Source organism: Pelophylax lessonae (assembly GCF_965119305.1).
Source record: "Pelophylax lessonae genome assembly, chromosome: 6".
In the NCBI taxonomy this organism is placed as follows: Eukaryota; Metazoa; Chordata; class Amphibia; order Anura; family Ranidae; genus Pelophylax; species Pelophylax lessonae.
Genome location: NC_138773.1, coordinates 216043053 through 216063608, shown reverse-complemented (window position 1 = coordinate 216063608; position 20556 = coordinate 216043053). Strand labels below are relative to the sequence as shown.

Here is a 20556-nt window from a genome sequence, read left to right as displayed (position 1 = left end):
TGCAGGGAACGGAACTAGGAAGTGATCACACCGACGGAGGGACGGAGGAGTGACGGGACTCTCGGCTGGCGATCTCAGCAATGAGAGATCATCGCTGGATCGCCAGGATAAGGTAAGAGAACACCGCTGCGCTCTCTGCAATCCACCCCGAGCGTGACTCGGGGTTACCGATCCTGATATGAAAAATCAACCCCGAGTCACGCTCGGGATTACCGCTAAGGAGGTTAAGCACAAAATCACATATCGGTACGTGATTTTAATAAAGGGCTCTAGGGGGCGCGCGCGTGCCGCCGGAGCCACGTTCCCGCTGTGATTATACACAGTGGGAGCCAATCAGCAGGCCCGGTGGCTGCGAGGCCCGCTGGCCACTCGCGATTGTTCAGGAGAAAGACAGAACAGCGGTCTGCCTATGTAAACAAGGCAGACTGCTGTTCTGTCAGACAGGAAGAGAGAGATTGTGTGTTCCTACTAATCAGGAACACCGATCTCTTTCTTCCTGCAGTCCGTCCATTCCCCCCACACAGTTAGAAAACATTCCCTAGGAGCACACTTAACCCTTTGATTGCCCCTGATGCTAACCCCTTCCCTGCCAGTGTCATTTATACAGTAACATTGCATATTATTTAGCACTAATCACTGTACTGGTCTCCAAAAAGTGTCACTTAGTGTCAGATTTGTCCATCGTAATGTCGCAGTCCCACTAAAAATCGCTGATCGCTGCCATTACTAAAAAAAATATAAAAAAAAATAAAAAGTACATAAATCTTTCCCATAGTTTGTAAACGTTATAACTTTTGCGCAAACCAATTAATATACGCTTTTTGGGATTTTTTTTTTTACCAAAAATATGTAGCAGAATACAAATTGGCCTAAACTGATAAGGAAATTCGATTTTTTTTTTAAATTTTTTTATGGGATGTGTTTTATAGCAGAAAGTAAAAAATATATATTTTTTTTTTCAAAATTTACGCTTTTATTTTGTTTATAGCGCAAAAAATAAAAACTGCAGAGGTGATCAAATATGACCAAAATAAAGCTTTTTTTGTGAGAAAAAAAAGGATATCAATTTTATTTGGGTACAGCATCGCACCATCGCGCAATTGTTAAACTAACGCAGTGCTGTATCGCATAAAAAATGGCCTGGTCATTAGGGGGTAAACTTTCCAGAGAGGCTTTACAGATATGTAATAAGATGTGTACAATATATAATTTTACAGTGTGTTGTGAAATATATAGTTCATTTTAGATTATTCTTTTCATTATGTTGATGCAGTTAGCTGTATATTAACTGAAAATGATGAGGGGTATAAATTTACAATATGTAAGGCTAATAGGTTTTTATATTTTATGAATCTTAATTCAATAAATATAAATCTTTGCAGAGCAGTGGAGAGGTTCCAAGGGTGTGTAGAGGGGTATATGAGGATAGAGGCATATATGAGTATCACCCCTCTATCTTTCTAATGGGTCATGAATTGGAGATCTGAAAAGTTTCAACTTTCATTCTGCATACTTGCAAGTTGACAGTGCCAGCTTTAATTTATATCCTCATGGGTTTTGCATCCACAGATAAATTTGAAAAAATTCAGGAGAATTTTAAAAGAGAAGATCCTTAAAATTGAGGTGTTTGAAGGGTGAAAGCAATATTTCCCATTACCGAGCAAACTATCTTATCAGTACAATTTATAAACCTACAGCATGTGTATTCTCACATACACATTGTGAAAATTATTAGTATCTTTTTCCCATAAAATAATATATTTTGGGGTATAGTAGTTCTTTTATATACTGAAGGAGTGGATAACTTGCACTATTGGTAACCTTGAGAACCAATATATGTAAGATTGAATTCACTTATACTAAAGGAGATAGCAAAGTAGCCTTATAAAAAGGCAGCTCACAGTTTTTAAGCACAAACGAAGTTCTTCTTCTTAAAGAATTCTAAGGAGTTTCTTTTCCAGCCAATATAATTATTCCATTGTATTCAGACTCATCTTTGTTAGAAATAATTAATGCTATTCCAACAGGAATATTTTTGGGGGCTTCTTTATATGGTATACCATATATAGAGCACCTAAAATTGGCTTTGATATACTACTCTAAGGACCCTTTTTACAAACTTGCACAGAAAGCACATTTACATCATTCGTACTTATGACTGTTGGTCTTTGGTTGTTACCAAAATTGCTGTACCAGAATTACATCTGGCATTCACTCTGAAATCATAAGGTTAATATGACAGTTTTGGAAACATGAAAAATGTTAGCTCTGCTGCTTTAATAATACGATAGCTATCATGAGTGTAATGCTATAGTGAAGCACCCAAACACTAACAGACATGACCAGCTATCCTCTGTTACACAAATGGTTTCAATATCAACAATAAAATGTGAGACTTTAAATCGTATATGGTAAGCAATAGCAGACACAAACACAACTAATATAAGCACAAGGACTTTAAGAAAGAGTAACTGTCCATAGACATAACCATAAATTACAGTTATACACCTAACTAATGCGCAGAAATAGAGTAAATAGAAAAAAACACTGTCTACTCATTAATCTTTCTCTTGGTTCCAGCTAAGTTGTCTCGTGAAACAAATGCAAATGCTTTTCCATCATGCAAATGCCTGTACTGTTCTTTATATTATGACTGTCCACCTCTGCTAATGAACATTGTTCAACACAAGAGTATAACAAGATTTCTGACAACTGGAACAAGAAACCAGATGTTATAGGACAATAAATATTATTGGCAGGAAACTTAACTGGAAAAGAGAAATTTGCAGACTGTAAGAAAAAATGCAGCAACATAGGTTTTTGTTAGTAATTTACAACTAAGTAATCAAAGAGGAATTATTTCACAGTGATCAGTACAATAATAATAGCTTTGTTACAGCAAAAAGGTATATTTCCTCAGTACTGTAATGTAATAATAGTGAAGTGCATATACCGCATTTTCCAGGATGTCAATTATGTAATGCTGTATGTCTTATATGTCACTGCCTTAAGAAGTCTTTCAGTTTATTGTAAGTTTACCAAGTCAGTGATGAAAGCTACAAGAATGTTTTGCTATAACAAATCCGTTGTGAATGAGGATCTTGCAATATTCCATTAATTCTAATCATAATACCATGAAGTTTGCTAAAAACGAAATCATTGTTTATTCAAATTAGCAAGGCCAACACATACACAACTCCCTTATACAAGAGCTTGGCTTGTAGATGATTCCTGTAACAATATATTCACATCATCACCCTTCCAGAAGCTCTGCAGTTAGTCATTTGGGCATTGTGACAATGCAAAATAAATGCAAAAGTTAACTGTCAATGGAGCCATCGACTCAACACCTTTAAAAATGTTTTGCTATTATATAATGTTCCTTGAAATAAAGCATGACATTGTTCAGCTACTTCCATTAGATCAATTTTAGAAACTATGCAATGGATGGACAGCACAGTTTACCTTTGGCTGGGAAGCATGCCACCCTCAGCCTGGGGAACAGACATGCTGGATGCGTGACTGGAGAAACGTCTTCTACCAATGGCACTCAAGAGGTACGCATCCTGTTCACTTACCACACTGGGCATGCTCACAGAGTCATCTAAAGGGACAAAAGGAATAAAAACTTTTTTTAGTAGTATGGGGAAGAATGAGAACCTCTTGTAAGTGTTCAAACACGAACCCATGTCGGAATGTGGTAATTATAATTGCCATGTAAGAATAAAAGAGAAATGTTTTATTGAATATGCTGTCCGATATCCACTGATGCAAAAATAGACTCCTTGTGCTCCTTATTACAGGGCTCTCCAACTTACTTTCTTCTTCCTCTTCATCAGTGCGACTGAGTGTGTCCTGTGAGGCTGGCTGTGAGTGTTCGCTATCCTGTTCCCACACTGTTCCTGTTCCCGTGTTAGAGCGAGACATAGTGGCCAAACTCAAACGGTAAGCAGAAGTGGAGGTCCCAACCGTACTGATGGAGGTCTTCCCTTGATATGCTTAAAAATTAAATTAGACAAATAGAGGGATAAGCCTTCTATCATTTGCAAATCAACATATAAAGAATATATTCTGAAAAGCTATAATAATAGAAATGTTAGATAAACTCTTAACTTAAATGTATCTTAACTGTCTTAGTACCATGCATGTACTTTTGTAAACTCTTCAAATATAAGGTAAGCAGATTTTTAAAAAATTCACCACGTTAAAACACATGGACATGATTCATGCCTAACGCAAACCTTAAATATCAATCTAACTCATAAACCTCTGGGTAACATGAAAAAATTGCCACCTGTTCATTGCTTACAACAAGCAGAATGAGTAGTTCTTCATACAATTATGGCCCTTTCCTGTGTTGTCTATTTTTCTCTATCTTTTGTGGTAAGTTATTCCAGCAAAATCTGCACACGTTATTGAACTTAATATTCATTCACGTTACCAACTAGTAAAAACATATAACCTTTATTTGGTAGTATTAAATCATTTTTGATATTTCTATTATGCTTTTTTTTTATTGTTTTGTCTCTCATCTGCACCAGTTGTGTTTCTTATAATTATGGTTGTGCAATATAAATGTTTTTTTTTTTTCTTAATTCCTTATTTATAGTGATAGTATATACAGCAAAAAGACAAGCCAGACAAGTAAGTAATACAGCATGTCTTTATGTCAGAAACAGTAAAACAAAAAATAAATAGTGGTTGTAAAATATGCTGACTGAGATCTATGAGTTAGGACCAGATTAATGCAAATGCACTAATAAAAGACCCTTGTAGGTGTAACAAAATGTAAAAGATGTCAAGCAATAATCCATTAGAAAATAAGGCATGTGTCACTCACAAGAGAACCCTAGGGTTCCTGCCAATTTTAAGGTATACGTAAGTAAAAAAGGGAGGAACAGGAGGAAAAAGAGGGGGGAATGAAAGATGACATGAAAAAGAGAAAACTAAAGAAAAAAAAAGGGGGGGGGTAAAGGGAAGGCACTGAACTGCAGTCTCCCCGCCTACTGTGAACGGAAAGCTAGTAAATATAAATTATTTTGATTGCCTCCTATTTTTACTCCTATATATCAGCTTTGCATTATTTTGCTTCAATACTTTACAAATGCTACATATTTTTTTTATTAGATCCACCACCTAACAGCTATATCTTCAATGTATATATATTTCTGCAAAATCTCTTCTAACTTTTCTTCTGTATTTAGTAGACACTTTACTTTTTGATTAATATTTTACAACTCTCCCCTTATTAACTTACTATATAATATCTACTTGCCTTCACTCTTCCTAAAATTGACTTGCTCCTTCCATCTTAGTATTAACTTGCTGACTGCATTTTCATTTTCTTAATAATCTTTATCTTAATAAACTTCTAATAGTTCACTTTTCCTTTTTCCTTCAACTGCTCTCTTTTAAAGGGACACATATGATGTAGATGATGGGCAAAAATAAAATATAATAGGCATTTTGAATTTCTTCTTTTTCTAATATCAAGTGACTGAGATGCATGCAAATATTCAGACCATCACATTTATAAATTTTCCTTAACCACTTAAGCCCTGGAAGATTTTACCCCCTTCCTGACCAGGCCCTATTTTGCGATTCGGCACTGCGTGACTTTAATGGACAATTGCTCGGTCGTGCGACGCTGTACCTAAACAAATTTGACATCCTTTTTTTCCCACAAACAGAGCTTTCTTTTGGCGGTATTTGATCACCTGTGCGATTTTTTGACCATGCGCTATAAACAAAAAAAGAGCGACAATTTTGCAAAAATAACAATATTTTTCACATTTTTTTATATGAAATTCCCCCCCAAAAAAATTTAAAAATCAAATTTTTTAACATTTTAGGCCAATTTGTTTTCTGCTACATATGTTTGGTAAAAAACAAACCGCAAAAAGCGTATTTTGATTGGTTTGCGCAAAAGTTATTGCGTTTACTAACTAAGGGAAAGATTTTTGTCATTTTTGTTGGTTTTTTTTTTAACATGTAATGGCGGCGATCTGCGATTTTTTTTGTGGGACTGCGACATTGCGGCAGACAGATGGGACCCTTGACTGACATTTTTGACACTTTTTGGGTTACCAGTGACATTACTACAGTAATCAGTGCTATACATATGCACTGTTACTGTAAAAATGACACTGGCAGGGAAGGGGTTAACTTTATTGGAGAAGGAGGGGTTAAGTATGTCCCTAGGGGCGTGCTTCTAACTGTGAAGGGATGTGGTTGGTTGTGTAACAACAGAGATATACGATCCTGCATAGCAGGACCGTATGATCTCTGTTCTTACACAGGGGAGAATGACAGGCGGCTTTGTTTACATTGGCCGCCTGCCTTTCTCCCTTCACAGCGGACGATCGGGTCCGCTGCTCAAACGCGCGGGGGGGTCCGTGAACGAGTGGGGGCGGGAGCGCGCCTCCGGCGGCGCACGCTCGCCCCCTAGAGCCTCACAGGTTAGCGACGCAGTACTACGTCGCTTTGCCTGTGAGGGGCTGACTGCCGCAGTAAATATACTGTGGGCGGTCGGCAAGTGGTTAAAAAGGTAAGAAGTTCCTCTTCGCATGGCTAGATATCGGGAGGGGGTGGATGGCGACTGTCCCCACTGTCGTGCCCACCCTGGCACATTTCTGCATATCCTCTGGTCATGCCCTGTGGTGCAAACCTTTTGGCTGCAGGTCATCACGTTTCTCCATGACCACATGGGCTCCCCTCTCCAAGTAGACCTTTCACAATGTGTTTTAGGCCTTTTTCCAGATGATATAGCTGACAAATTCCTTACCACTTTTCTACATGAAACACTCTTCCACGCCCGTAAGCTTATAGTAAAACTGTGGATGCGTACACAACCTCCTACTCTCCGCCTCTGGATGGCCGAGGTTAACTCCACTCTTCCATATAAACGCTTGATTTATTTACACAGGGGTTGCCCCAAAAAGTTTGACAGGGTTTGGGGCCGTTGGGTGGAGGACTTCCGCACGTGCACTGGTCAGTTGTGAGAACACCCCTCCCTGCTTGACTCACCCGGTAGTTGTGCTACTGGGTTCCCCCCTGTGGGGTCGAGTGTTGGACCTTGGTTTAAGTATTCTTTTGTTTTTCTGGCTTGACTCCCTTGGGGCTGATGTTCCATCCCTTTACTGTTGTTTGCTCGTACATTTTAATGTATCGATATGATGTTCCTTCCTGTACCTACTATGTTCTTCTGTTCAGTGTGTTACTTTTGTGTGTTACAATGCTGGACTGATTGTGATTTAGTTTGTTTTTTCAATAAACTGCATTTTGAAAGTCAAAAAAAAAAAAAAGTTAAGAAGTTTGCTTTACTGGAAACACTGTAGGCAGTGGGAATATTCCACTAAGGAAAACTTTCAATAATGCCTTCCTGGCAGATGATTCACGAACAGATACTAGCATAGCATGCTTCGATAGGTAGATCCACTCATACAGTATGTGTTGGCAGATCCAGATTTAGGCTAGCCTATGTTAAAGTAAATGGATGTCTAGTTTATACAGTATGTGATGCTTAAACTGCACATCTAGGATTGTCCTGGTCTTACCTGACCCACTATGAACTGCCTCCTTCAGGATCTTCAACTCATTATTGAACTCATTTATAAGGGAGCTCTTGCACAGGGGTCTTGGAATGAAACGCCTCTCCAGCTGGTCTGCTATGTGCTGCCTCGCACTCAGCTCTTCCTGAGTCTCTGCTGGCTGTGCTAGCAACTAGTGGGGGAGTGGGAGAAAAATTCATCCTTGTAAACCAATATTTTCAAAATATGGAAACAACTAAATATTGCTATTAAGAGGCAAATGCTTGACTTTGCTATGAAAAACCTAGAAAATACTGACATGAATTAAAATCAATGTGAAAAAAGAAAATTATTGTGCAGGCAGAAAACAAAATCGAAAACACATAAACAAAGTGAAAGAAAGGTGCTGGCAACAATAAAGGAGAATTTTCGATAAACCATATACAGTATCTCAAAAAAGTGAGTACACCCCTCACATTTTTGTAAATATTTTATTATATCTTTTCATGTGACAACACCGAAGAAATTACACTTTGCTACAATGTAAAGTAGTGAGTGTACAGCTTGTTTAACAATGTAAAATAGCTGTCCCCTCAAAATAACTCAATACACAGCCATTATTTGTCTAATCCGCTGGCAACAAAAGTGAGTACACCCTTAAATGAAAATGTACAAATTGGGCCCAAGTTGTCAATATTTTGTGTGGCCACCATTATTTTCCAGCACTGCCTTAACCCACTTGGGCATAGAGTTCACCAGAGCTTCACAGGTTGCCACTAGAGTCCTCTTCCACTCCTCCATGAAAACATCATGGAGCTTGTGGATGTTAGAGACCTTGTGCTCCTCCACCATCCGTTTGAGAATGCCCCAAAGATGCTCAAAAGGGTTTAGTTCTGGAGACATGTTTGTCCAGTTCATTATCTTTACCCTCAGCTTCTTTAGCAAGGCAGTGGTCGTCTTGGAGATGTGCTTGGGGTCCTTATCATGTTGGAATACTGCCCTGTGGCCCAGTCTCTGAAGGGAGGGGATCATGCTCTGCTTCAATATGTCACAGTACATGTTGGCATTCATGGTTCCCTCAATGAACTGTAGCTCCCCAGAGCTTGCAGCACTCATGCAGCCCCAGACCATGACACTCCCACCACCATGCTTGACTGTAGGCAAGACACAGTTGTCCTTGTACTCCTCACCTGGTTACTGCCACACACACTTGACACCATCTGAACCAAATACATTTATTTTGGTCTCATCAGACAAAAGGACATGGTTCCAGTAATCCATGCCCTTAGTCTCCTTGTCTTTAGCAAACTGTTTGTGGGCTTTCTTGTGCATCATCTTTAGAAGAGGCTTCCTTCTGGGATGACAGCCATGCAGACCAATTTGATGCAGTGTGCGGCGTAGGGTCTGAGCACTGACAGGCTGACCCCCCACCCCTTCAACCTCTGCAGCAAAGCTGGCAGCACTCATACGTCTATTTCCCAAAGATAACCTCTGGATATGACGCTGAGCATGTGCACTCAACATCTTTGGTCGACCATGGCAAGGCCTGTTCTGAGTGGGACCGTCCTGTTAAACTGCTGTATGGTTTTGGGCACTGTGCTGCAGCTCAGTTTAAGGGTCTTGGCAATCTTCTTATAGCCTAGGCCATCTTTATGTAGAGCAACAATGCTTTTTTTCAGATCCTCAGAGAGTTCTTTGCCATGAGGTGCCATGTTGAACTTCCAGTGACCAGTATGAGAGTGAGAGCGACAACACCAAATTTAACACACCTGCTCCCCATTCACACTTGAGACCTTGTAACACTAACGGGTCACATGACACGGGGGGGTGGCTAATTGGGCCCAATTTAGACATTTTCACTTAGGGGTGTACTCACTTTTGTTGCCAGCAGTTTGGACATTAATGGCTGTATGTTAAGTTATTTTGAGGGGACAGCAAATTTACGCTGTTATACAAGCTGTACACTCACTAATTTACACTGTAGCAAAGTGTAATTTCTTCAGTGTTGTCACATGAAAAGATATAATAAAATATTTACAAAAATGTGAGGGGTGTACTCACTTTTGTGAGATACTGTATATAACATACGTTACCGCGCTAAGCAATTGAAGTGAAACACAATAAGAACAAAAGTCCATATAGGTGATGGTGAACAAAGGTCTCTTGCCGAGTGTCCAATAGGTGAGCGGATAATCTATGAAACCTGACCCAGGTGCACCTCCACCATGAATCATACTTGCTTACTAGAATGCTAGACTCCAAGGTATAAGAGTCTAGATAAGTGTGCGTAATACACAGAAGATCAGATCCGTTCCCTTGTTTTAGGCTGAACGTGATGATGTCATGGCTGACAGTGCAAATCGCTCCAAATCACAACCTTGCAAATAAAGTATGTTGAAGGTGGATCAAGGTCTTCTCTTGCTGTGTGGCTCATGTTCAAGAATTTGTCCCTTCCCATAGGAAAAGCACTATTAGTGGATTCTTAACATCGACACCATACAAGTGAAACCGCAGATACAAAAATGTATCCACAAGCAGAGAAGATAGAAAGTCTTCAGAGGTTTCTATCTAAGCTGTGGAAATGAACCTCTATCTAGACTCTTGGAACTTGGAGTCTAGCGTTCTGGTAAGCAAGTATTTTGTATGATTCACGGTGGTGGTGCACCTGGGTGAGGTTTCATAGATTATCCGCTCACCTGTTGGACACTCAGCAAGAGACTTTTGTTCACCATCACCATTTCATTTCATTGGAGCACAACATCAGCTGTTTTTTTCTATATGGACTTTTTTCTTATTGTGTTTCACTCTGTTTAGCATGGCAACATATGTTTTATACATATATATATATATATATATATATATATATATATATATATACACATATAAATTAAAATCAGTCTTGTAATATTCCAACAACAGCATTCGCCATTAGAAGTTTGCTCACCTTACACTGGATGAAAGGTCTAAGAAGAACAAATATCGGGATCCGAGTTCTTACAATGAAATCAAGGAAGTCCCAAAGAGCCAAACCTCCTACTTTTCTCAAAGCCATCTCTTTAACTTGCAGGCTAAGCTGATACCATTCACTTCCCAGCTGGCGTTCAAAGCAGACCAAAATAACCTTCAGAGCTGTAGAAAGAATAAATGATTGAGGTGAGAGTGGAGAATCGTGCTAAATCTCATCCTTAAAAGCTTTTTCATTTTAAGCTAAAGTTAACCTTTTCTTGAGACCTTGTATTGTAGCACATCGCAACTGACAGGTGAAAAATATATTATCTATTTGGATATAACTGGTGTTCTATGATCAGCATATTATAGGATCTGACATATTTTGGCTATGAATAGACATGGTATGACCACTGCCTGACCTGGGCTATAATGATCAGATGGAAAAACATTTATATATGTCTATTCAACAATGCCTGCTCTACAGACCCCCTGGCAAACCGAACCTTGGCAAAAGAATTAAAAATACTTTTTTCTGAACTTTCTTTTATATTTCCCAATGAGATATAGTCAACGGTGTATGCTTAGTATATTAACATGCAAATTTAACTGAAATGATAGGGCATGTTTATAGAAAGACCAGACAATTAATTTCTTTAAAATACCTCTTTTCATTTTGGATAGAGCAAGGGAGGGTTATAACCCCTATCACATTTTTTTCTCCATCTGTGTCCCATTGCGGAGATTTCTCTTCACTTTCTGTCCCATAGCCAAACAAGAAGTGAGAGGAAATCTCTGTAAATGAAGGGAATTCCTTTGGGACCCCCTGGTCACCAGAACTAGTGTACCCATTGGAAGATTTCACCTCTATTACTTTTTTGGGGACAACCCAAAATTTGGGTAATTTCTTTTACTTTCACTTGATAATGGTTAACAGGACAAATAGAGAGGGTGAATCTCCTTTAAAGGGGCACAGACAGCAATACAAACTGACAGGCGTTCTAATTCCTCTCCACTCCATCCAAAACAAATAAAAAAAAAATGTTTTGCCATTTGTTATACTTAAATGTATTTTATGCATGTTATTTACCTGTAAAAGCCTCCCTTAGACCGGTCACTCATGTGACATTATGTAGTATTCCCGCTTTGCTCCTCCATTGCCAGCGTTATAATAAGGTAATGTAGGGAGCTGAAGGAGGGGGGGGGGTAATGGTTTGGGCCATAAGAGAGAATATTTACAAAGAGGAGAGGCCTCAGATAGGAGGGTAGATGCTCAGCTAGGGAATTGTCTCTTCCTGTATTAGTCATATTTTTTTAACAAGTAAAATGGTATATTGCAAGTGAATAAAATGGTTTATGGAAAGGAAAGCACTGCAAGTAAGCATTTATTATACTTTTTCTGTGAAGTCGGTGAACGGGTCTCTTAAACTGCTATAGGAATAACATCTTTTTTGTGATTATGAATGGAATGTAGATAGTTGTGGGACAAAAGGCTGAGCAATGTAAACAAAATATTAAACCATTAGATTACAGAAACTTACCAAGATAAGCAGCTTGACTGGTAGAATCTGCCAGTCCTTCCCTTCGAAGATCTTTCCCAGGATCACCAGGAGTTGAACAGTGTGCAGGTGAACTTTCCAGCATAAAGTTTTTGCTACGGGAAGTGCTTATTATACGTGGAGGCAGCAGAATATTGATCACAGTCTGCAACAGCAAGAAGACTTCAGGCTGCTCCAGACAGGGGCTATCTGTGTGATCCAAGAAAATACAAAACAGATCTTGTACGCAGGTAGAAGATGAAAAGATTTTGAGCTGATGCTTTTAAAGAAAAGCTTGTTTACGCCTGTACTCCAAAAACCTCATTCAGGCAAAGATCAAACATAAGGGATGTGTTTGATCTTTAAGGTCTTCACTGACACTGGATGACAGAGAGCCTCACTGGGTGATGATTGTATACCTGTGGGTTCAAGCCTTTTCTAGGGCAATTGTATTTTGACAGGTTAGAAAGCTTTGTATAATTATCTATAGTGCTTCTTCCTATTCTGCTTAATAGGCTAAACAACAACAGTTGCATTTAGGAAAACACTAGCCAGGAAAGATGCCTAGGTGTGGTTGAACCATACCTGCACACTCAGCTGTCCACTACTGTCTAAGATCAGCTTTAAGAAGGAAACAAATTTAAAGGGCAACTATCATTTTTTAATGCTTTTTAGATAAATTGTACATGTAATTGTATTTCTATTCATGCCAGTTTGCACAAAAAAATAAAGGTAATTCTTAAATGTGACCATTTGATGTACATAAAGTATACATTTTAATGATAAGTCAACGGTATTTTTTAACAATGGCTGTACTGTAGTGTGACTACTAACATCCTACTAACACAATATTTTTGAATATTTAAAAACAGTTACCATAAATTTAGAATTCCCAAGAACCACAAGACAGATAGACAAATGGGAGCTTAATTTAGCTTAATGTAGCTTAATTTATGTATTTAAATCACAGCATCCATCATTCTGGTTTATTTCCATATGATAAAGCTGCTAGCACCTTCATAATAAATATAATTCAAAAATAATTTTACTTTTATTTGATATTGATGTTTACTTTTTCATGTATTTATTTGGAAGCTTTTGATTTGATGGCACCTACAGTAAGTCATATTTGATGCACAATAATAGTGCTGCACATTATTATACATATATTTTTTGGATGATTTAAATCATTGTGGTGCTAATTGTCTGAAGGTGGGATTAGTGCAAATCAATATTATAAAAATCTTCAGTGTAAATTTGCATTCTGGTTTATTTGGTTTTCAAACACCAAATGACTCATCATGTTTATTCCACACAGTTTATTAGGAGATATTGACATTATAAAAAAAAAAAACTGCTAGTAAAAATCACAGCAATAAAATGAACGAAGAACTGATAGACAATAAAAATAAATATGGAATGATACTGTATGTTGTATATGCCAAACCTTTGCTTCCTGATCCAACTGTCAATACAAAAGGAATGAGCAGGTTGAGAAGCATCCCCTCTCGTCTTTCCAAATTAGTGAAAGGTGAGATCACATGACTCAAGGGGAAATCCTCCTTTAAAGCCTAAATCACACACATAAATCACACCATTACTGAGGTGTTCAACATGCAGCCAATTTCTGTTTTAAACAAAGCGATAAAGTTTATAAAAAAAAATATAATGCCAGGAAAATTAAGGAATACCATCACCGCAAAAAAGAGAATTTATCAAATGTTTACTGAAAAGACTTGGTTAAAGTAGTAATAAACCTTAGTTTTAAAAAAAAGAAAATAACAAACATGTTATACTTACCTGCTCTGTGCAGTGGTTTAGCCCAGAGCAGCCCTGATCCTCTTTTTTTTGGGTCCCCAGCCGGCGCTCCTTGCTCCTCCCTCTCAAGCAGTGCCCCCAGAAAAAGCCTCTTGCCCTGGGGCACTGTTGCATGTTTGCTCCCGAGCCACTGCTCTATGCATCCATAAGACACATAGAGCCGTGTCACGGCCTCGTCCCCCACTCTCTTCTCATTGGCTCACTGGTTGTGGGCTCCCACTGCTGTCTCAGCCAATGAGGAGGCTTGTCTATATTCCTGTCGCACACATTCTTTAATCACTAGACTTATCTGTAGCGGGTGCTGTAGAGACTACCAGCTGGAGACTGGATAGAACAGATTAATGCACATACTTGCCAGCACACCATGGATCCTCAATTGCAGTCCAAAGCTTTTATTGCAGAGAGATCACATCACAAAAGAACAAGTGCAACGTTTCAGAGTCGCGCAGAACCCCTTCATCAGGCATGTGATAAAAAGATAAAAACTTTTTATCACATGCCTGACGAATGGGTCCTGCACAGCTCTGAAATGTTTCACTTCTTGGGATGTCGTAAGGCTGGCCATACATTATACAATTTTCTTGTACAATTTTCCTTTAGATTTACCAAAACCATATAATATGAGGTCAAACCTAAACACTTTCAATTTGTATGCAATCAGGCAAGCTCTTGGACTACATAATTGAAGGTAAATCTAAAGGAAATTGAACAATAAAATTGTATAATGTATGGCCAGCTTTACTCCCGCACATGCACAAAGTAGTCATTCATCTGGGCACAATGGCATTGTGCTGAATGTATAATCAGCTACACATGCAGGTCCTGAGTAAAATTATCGGTACGCCTTCCCAACACACACACACACACACACACACACAGAATATGTAGTTATGGCGTCATCAACTATTGACAATTGAATTAGATACAAATTAGGTCATGTACTAACCTGTATCTGCAGTGCTACCAGCCTGACAACTGCTGTACTGAAGGGTAGAGGAGGGGAAAGGTATGGGCTAAGATGGAGGAGAGGTAATCCATCTGCAACACTAGAGGGCCCCACAACACCCATTACCTGTAAAGTAAACGCAATGTAGGTCAGGCAGTTGGATCAAAGGCAAATAATGTGAACAGGAAACAAACACCTTTGAATGTAAACGACACATAATTCAGAACTTCCTCACACGTGGCTCCACAGAGCATGCAGGAATTAAACACAGATGTGTAAGACAGTGACCCGGTTACAAAACGGAGGGCCCCCCATTACAAGCTTACTCACCAAATTCACACACACATTGATCAGTGACCTAAGGTGAGGCAGGAAGGATATGATTGGCTGCCTCTGAAGTGTCAAACAAACCCCTTCTATCAAATTGCTGGCAGGCTCCCACTCAACCTGTCGCCTGCAATACAACGGGAGGTAACATTAGAGAAATTCAAACAGCAAAATTAGGCTTCAGAACTATATTGGAGATCTGACTCATTGGAGAACAGGCATCTTCCTGTGCATAAATAATCATCAAAAGTCTTCTGAATTACAATCATGGCTCATTCAAGCTGAACTTCTGGAAATAAACCACTTTTTAAAATATGCCAGGTTACTATGGGTTAAGTTTAATGAGGTGTATGCCACCTTTCATTTACAATTAACAGAGCGCCAGGAACATAGCTATCACTATAGTTTCGGGGCTACCATGCTGGACCTTCTGGTCTCAGCTCCTGCAGCTGCAGAGCTGTATGCAGCTGCAGTGCCCGCCCCTATCCTAATCCTGGCCAATCACAGAGCGCTTTATATTATGCGAACCCATTCACAAAATACAAAGCCTTCTGTGAATAAACAGTGGATGGGTGGAGTGGGCAGAGCTAATGCTGTGTGAGAAAGCAGCATCACTCCTGTCAGAGCGATGGGAGTATAGTAATAACTGTACTCGTGACTCTCAGTAAAACGGTCAGTTGTAAATAGAAGAGATACGTGCATGAGGTAGGACGGCATATTTTAGAAAGTGGCTGAATTCCTTGACTTAAACTTTAACATTTGTAAAAATAACATACATCTGCAAGGATAGAAATCCTGATAGCTTCTGATTGAGACAGTAATTTTAGAATTGTTAACTTAATTTGGATAATGAAAATGCAGGGTTTTTTTTTTTTTTTTATAAATAAAAAAAAAGGTGCTATGAGCACAATGCCATGAAATTAATTAAATTATGTGAAAAGTACACAAAAAAAGAACATTAAATGGCAACAGAATCAGAAGGTCATTAAGCCTAGAAGAAAATCTTCAGATATCAATGTTTGCCTGGACCTACACAAAATGGGAAATGTAGTTCCAAAACATAAGGGTTTGCCATCACTGCTTTATAGGGACTCTGTTACTATAAAAAAGAGAACTGCAAGCAGGCATAAAGTGCTGGCACTTAGTGGTACCTGCACATACTCTCAATCCTTTCTGGTAGGCCTGAATGCTGGACGATAGTGAACAAGAAAAGGTCTGGCGATTTCTGTATGTAATGGATATTGCCCTCGCCCATTATAGTAATAAGCCAACAGGAGTGTTGGGAGAGAAAGCGACAAGCTCTGATACTATGGAGAAGTGTCACCGCTCTACCAGTTCAGATTTGCCTAACATTTAGCTTGCAGTTCCCTTTTTAAGCCTAGTACACACAATGAGGTTATGGGACGAATGATCATCTGTTTTTTATTTTTTTTTGCATACTAGTCTCCATATTGAAAATGAAGAGCTTACTAAAGTATGAAAATTTTCGTACGACAAAACAAAAATTCAGAAGTGATGTAATGTATTGTGTTTGTAATGTATTTTTGAATGAAAACTATACTAAATAAATGAAAATCGTACGATCTGGTATTATACAAGAATTTTTGTGCTTGTCCCTTTGGAAAATTTTGGCCAACAAAAGCTGTGTACTAACGATTAGATTATCGTACAAAAGCGGTATTTTTTGTATGATTTTCTGATTGTGTATGTATGGGCCTTTAGACATTGGCATTTTTAACTGAGCCTGGGCATGGTTCACCTCCTTGGTCCATTTCGTATGTGTAGTGCGAGTGCTTAAAACAATACCTGAGAATGGTTAAATGTACTGTATCTGGGAGAACTTGGAAGAGGTGGTCTAGGATACGGTTCATTTGTGGTCCAGTACAGTTAGATTCAGTGTAAGTGCAAACTGTGCCTGAGCACAGAACTCTTCATAGAAAACTGAGCACAAAAAAGAAGGATCACTGTTGTCTGGTTGGTGGAGGTGATGAATGATGTAGTGCACCTGGAAACACAATTGGGGAGTGGGGAGGGGGGGGGACATTCAAACTCAGGCATGGTTCAACTGTGCCCAGTGTGAGTTTCCCCCTTAGTGTTTCTTTAAGGACACCCCTAAAACAAAATACACTAGATTGCAATTTAATGTCAGAATTAATTAAATGAATGATGCATGAATAATCTAAGATTTTCCTCATAGTTTGATTTATTGTTTGTCATCCTTACTCTATTCCATCAATGAATATCAATATAATAACACAAAACAATGAACACTTGTGTCCTGGAACTCAAGGCAATCAGTCAGAATTCATTTTTAGCTGCTTAGAGTAATAAAACTAAAAACACAAATTTGTCACTACCCAATGTTGCCCTTCGCATCAGTGGCCATGTAATGATAATGCTACATAAGGGATTCAAATACAGTGGGTAAAGAAAATAATCCTCCCCCCCCCCCATTTAAAAAAATCAAATTTTGTTGTTTTGCAGCCTGAAATGAAGGCAGACACAGTTTTTGTTTTATCCAGCTGTATTTACTCTGCAACTGTCTTACTTTCAGACTGTAAAGCAACAAAATGTGAATATTTTAAAGGGGGTGGGGGTGATTCTTTTCAATATACCCACCGTATTTTGCCACGGATTTAACTATTATCTAATTAGAAGCATCTTTATTAAAATTTGCTACAAATTAAGTTACTATCAATGAATGGTTAAATCTCTCAGTGGCAAGAGAATAAAATCCCCTTTGCAACCCTAACTTAAATGATGTTTGTTATTGTCACCTTTTTAAAGTAACACATGAGGTGTGCATTTCAAAGAAAATGTGTCGAGGGTTCTTCAAAAAGTTTCTGCTCTTTTTTTAACTAAGTTATATACAGTATAGAAAAGTGCAGAAACTTTTTGAAGACCCTTATATATCTATATAGATTGATAGATATACACACAGTATATATAGGAAAAACTTTTAATATGTATTTTTATTATTTTAAAATAATATAAAAAAAATTACCCTTTTGCAGTCAGTGTGTAAGGGAAAATCTGCCACTTAAACTGGATGTAAACTCTTATATATACACAGTGAACAGAGATGAGACAAATTTACAGCCCCAGAGATGAGACAAATTTACCTACATACGTTTTACATGTATATTTGCTGTCTTCAGTTTTCTATATTCTTTAGAAAGTGCACATTGTGTTAGAAATTTTTCTTCCTGTTTCAGCAGTGGGAGGGGAGTCTGGGCATACACTGTGTGTGAGCTGATTGGAGGAAAGGCACACACCCCCCTCCAGATAGGTAGAGAAACTTGCAGAGCTGTGCTGTGAAAAGAAAAGCCCTTGCTTATCTGTCTCTAAGTTATCTCCTCCACACAAATTTCCAGCTGCTTTTATCTCCTGTGTTGGAGAGCTTGTCAGAAGTTACCATGCTGATAACAGAGGAATGGAGAAGCAATAAGACACTGGACGTAGGACTTTGGAGACAGATAAGTAAATACTACAGATATATGTGCCCAGGTCAGATTTCACCAATGGGGTTTACATCCACTTTAAGGCTTTCAAGGTTATCTGTCTTTTTATACTGGATGAATAGCATTGCCATACTAACTTTCTCCCTGAAAGAGCTTTTATTTTATTGCTGTAATTTATAAAAGGGCATGTATTATTTTGAATTGTGGCCTAAATAGTAAAACTGTGCCCATAGCTAGATTTTACCTACCTTTGTTTTTTCATATGTTTCTTTCCTCTGCTGTTGACCAAAGAAACCACCATAATCTTGTTTGTGGACAACAGTAGAGGAAAGTAATCAAGCATTATGCCCTTACTTCAAGGTTTGCAACATCAGAAACTCAATGCACGTTTCTGTGCCAACTGCTCACCTTAAAGTTGGCATTTTGTGTATTTTATTGAACATACGATCCAGTCTCTTTAAGATGAGGATAAGGGCTGGTCGCACTGCTTCCGTTGTCCAGTCTGTGATGGGCAACATTTCCATGATGTATCGCTTGAGCCCCCTGCTCTCCATAGTCTGGGTGTCATAAGGTGCCAGTTTCAGAAGTGAATGGGCAATTTCTGCCAACCTAACATAAGAGACAAGAAAAATTGTGAATTGGGTTTGGACTCCTAAATTTTATGACCATTTTTTGATCCACTATTATTCATCATCTCAGTTAAGCAGAACAGCTAACAATTCAGTAAGATCCAAACCTCATATGTGACTTCACATCCAGAAGTTCCAGAGAAGTCACACGTGGTTCTCCAGCCAGGTTTTGCAGAATCTTCAGCCTAGGACCACAGTGTTTATAGAACTCTGTGCAGATGTTGAGCAGAGACTCCCGCGGTCTCCGAAACTCTTCCCGAGCAATCCTCTCATCCAGTTCTTCCCTGGGTAGTCCCTGACCTTCTTCTAGCAGGTGAAGATTATCTCTGAAAAACAAGTCATTGATTTAAACTTTTATTTGATATTGTACAAGAAACTAATATTCAGTGATATTACACATTGAAATTAATTATTACCTCAGGTTGACCCCAGCTGACATAGTGTGATTTGCTGTTGTGGCTCCTTTGTGGCCTTGATCACCTCGGCTCATCTGGGGTGCTGTCATGGGCCTAAAAATATTATTGATTTAATATTTTCTCTTTAAATATCTAAAACTGTTTTTTTACAACTAAATTTTAATCAGAGAAAAACATTTTAAAAGAAGCAGATAGCTTCACCGGCTAGATGGATAGAAGACTAAATGCAGGCAGTCCCCGAGTTACAAACATCTGACCTACATATCACTCATACTTAAGATCCCCTGCAAATGGTGAGTGCGTTTAAGGGGCTAAAAGGCTTGTATTGTGGGGTTAGCTGGGCTAGGGGGCCTGTACTTGGGGGGTGAACAGTATTAGGGTATTTGTAATGAGAAGGAACTGGGGTGGGGGGGGGGTCTTTACACACTCATTGCCCATTTGCACATTGTCTCTCTGTCAACTTCAATAGTTGGGAGACATGCTTAACATTTTTATTTTTATTTTTTAACACTGACCATAAAAATATAAGGAAAAATATACAGTGCCTTGAAAAAGTATTCATACCCCTTGAAATTTTCCACATTTTGTCAGGTTACAACCAAAAACTTTAATTTATTTTATTGGGATTTTATGTGATAGACAAACACAAAGTGGCACATAATTGTGAAGTGGAAGGAAAATAATAAATGTTTTTTAAATGTTTTTTACAAATACATTTCTGAAAAGTGTGGTGTGCATTTGTATTCAGCCCCTTTACTCTGATACTCTTAAGGGTCCTTTCACACTGGCTTTCCGCCCGGCCGACTCTGTTTTCCTCGGTGGGGATCGATCCGCCAATCCCCGCTTACTTTGCAGAGACAGACCTGTCAGATCCCCGCTCTCCTCTTTGGGAGATCAGATGAAAACGGACCGCCTCTCCTTTTTCATCCGGTCCTATCAGATCTGA

General features: G+C 38.7%; 1 protein-coding gene across 35 annotated transcripts in view; it reads right to left on the bottom strand.

Annotated features, from left to right (window-relative positions):
- The window catches only part of UNC80 (unc-80 homolog, NALCN channel complex subunit), a 222403-nt gene that overhangs the window by 41683 nt on the left and 160164 nt on the right, over positions 1-20556 (bottom strand). For 32 of the 35 annotated variants that reach the window (XM_082262331.1, XM_082262360.1, XM_082262361.1 and 29 more), the window contains 11 exons: positions 19611-19703; positions 19302-19520; positions 18974-19174; positions 15108-15231; positions 14778-14903; positions 13461-13584; positions 12017-12223; positions 10474-10658; positions 7557-7722; positions 3819-3998; positions 3466-3604 (listed from right to left, as the gene is read on the bottom strand). In XM_082262331.1, the coding sequence (XP_082118457.1) occupies positions 3466-3604; positions 3819-3998; positions 7557-7722; positions 10474-10658; positions 12017-12223; positions 13461-13584; positions 14778-14903; positions 15108-15231; positions 18974-19174; positions 19302-19520; positions 19611-19703 (1764 nt within the window). Of the gene's footprint in view, positions 1-3465; positions 3605-3818; positions 3999-7556; positions 7723-10473; positions 10659-12016; positions 12224-12576; positions 12635-13460; positions 13585-14777; positions 14904-15107; positions 15232-18973; positions 19175-19301; positions 19521-19610; positions 19704-20556 lie in introns of those variants that run through there. The other 3 variants (XM_082262347.1, XM_082262348.1, XM_082262352.1) reach the window with 2 other exon arrangements.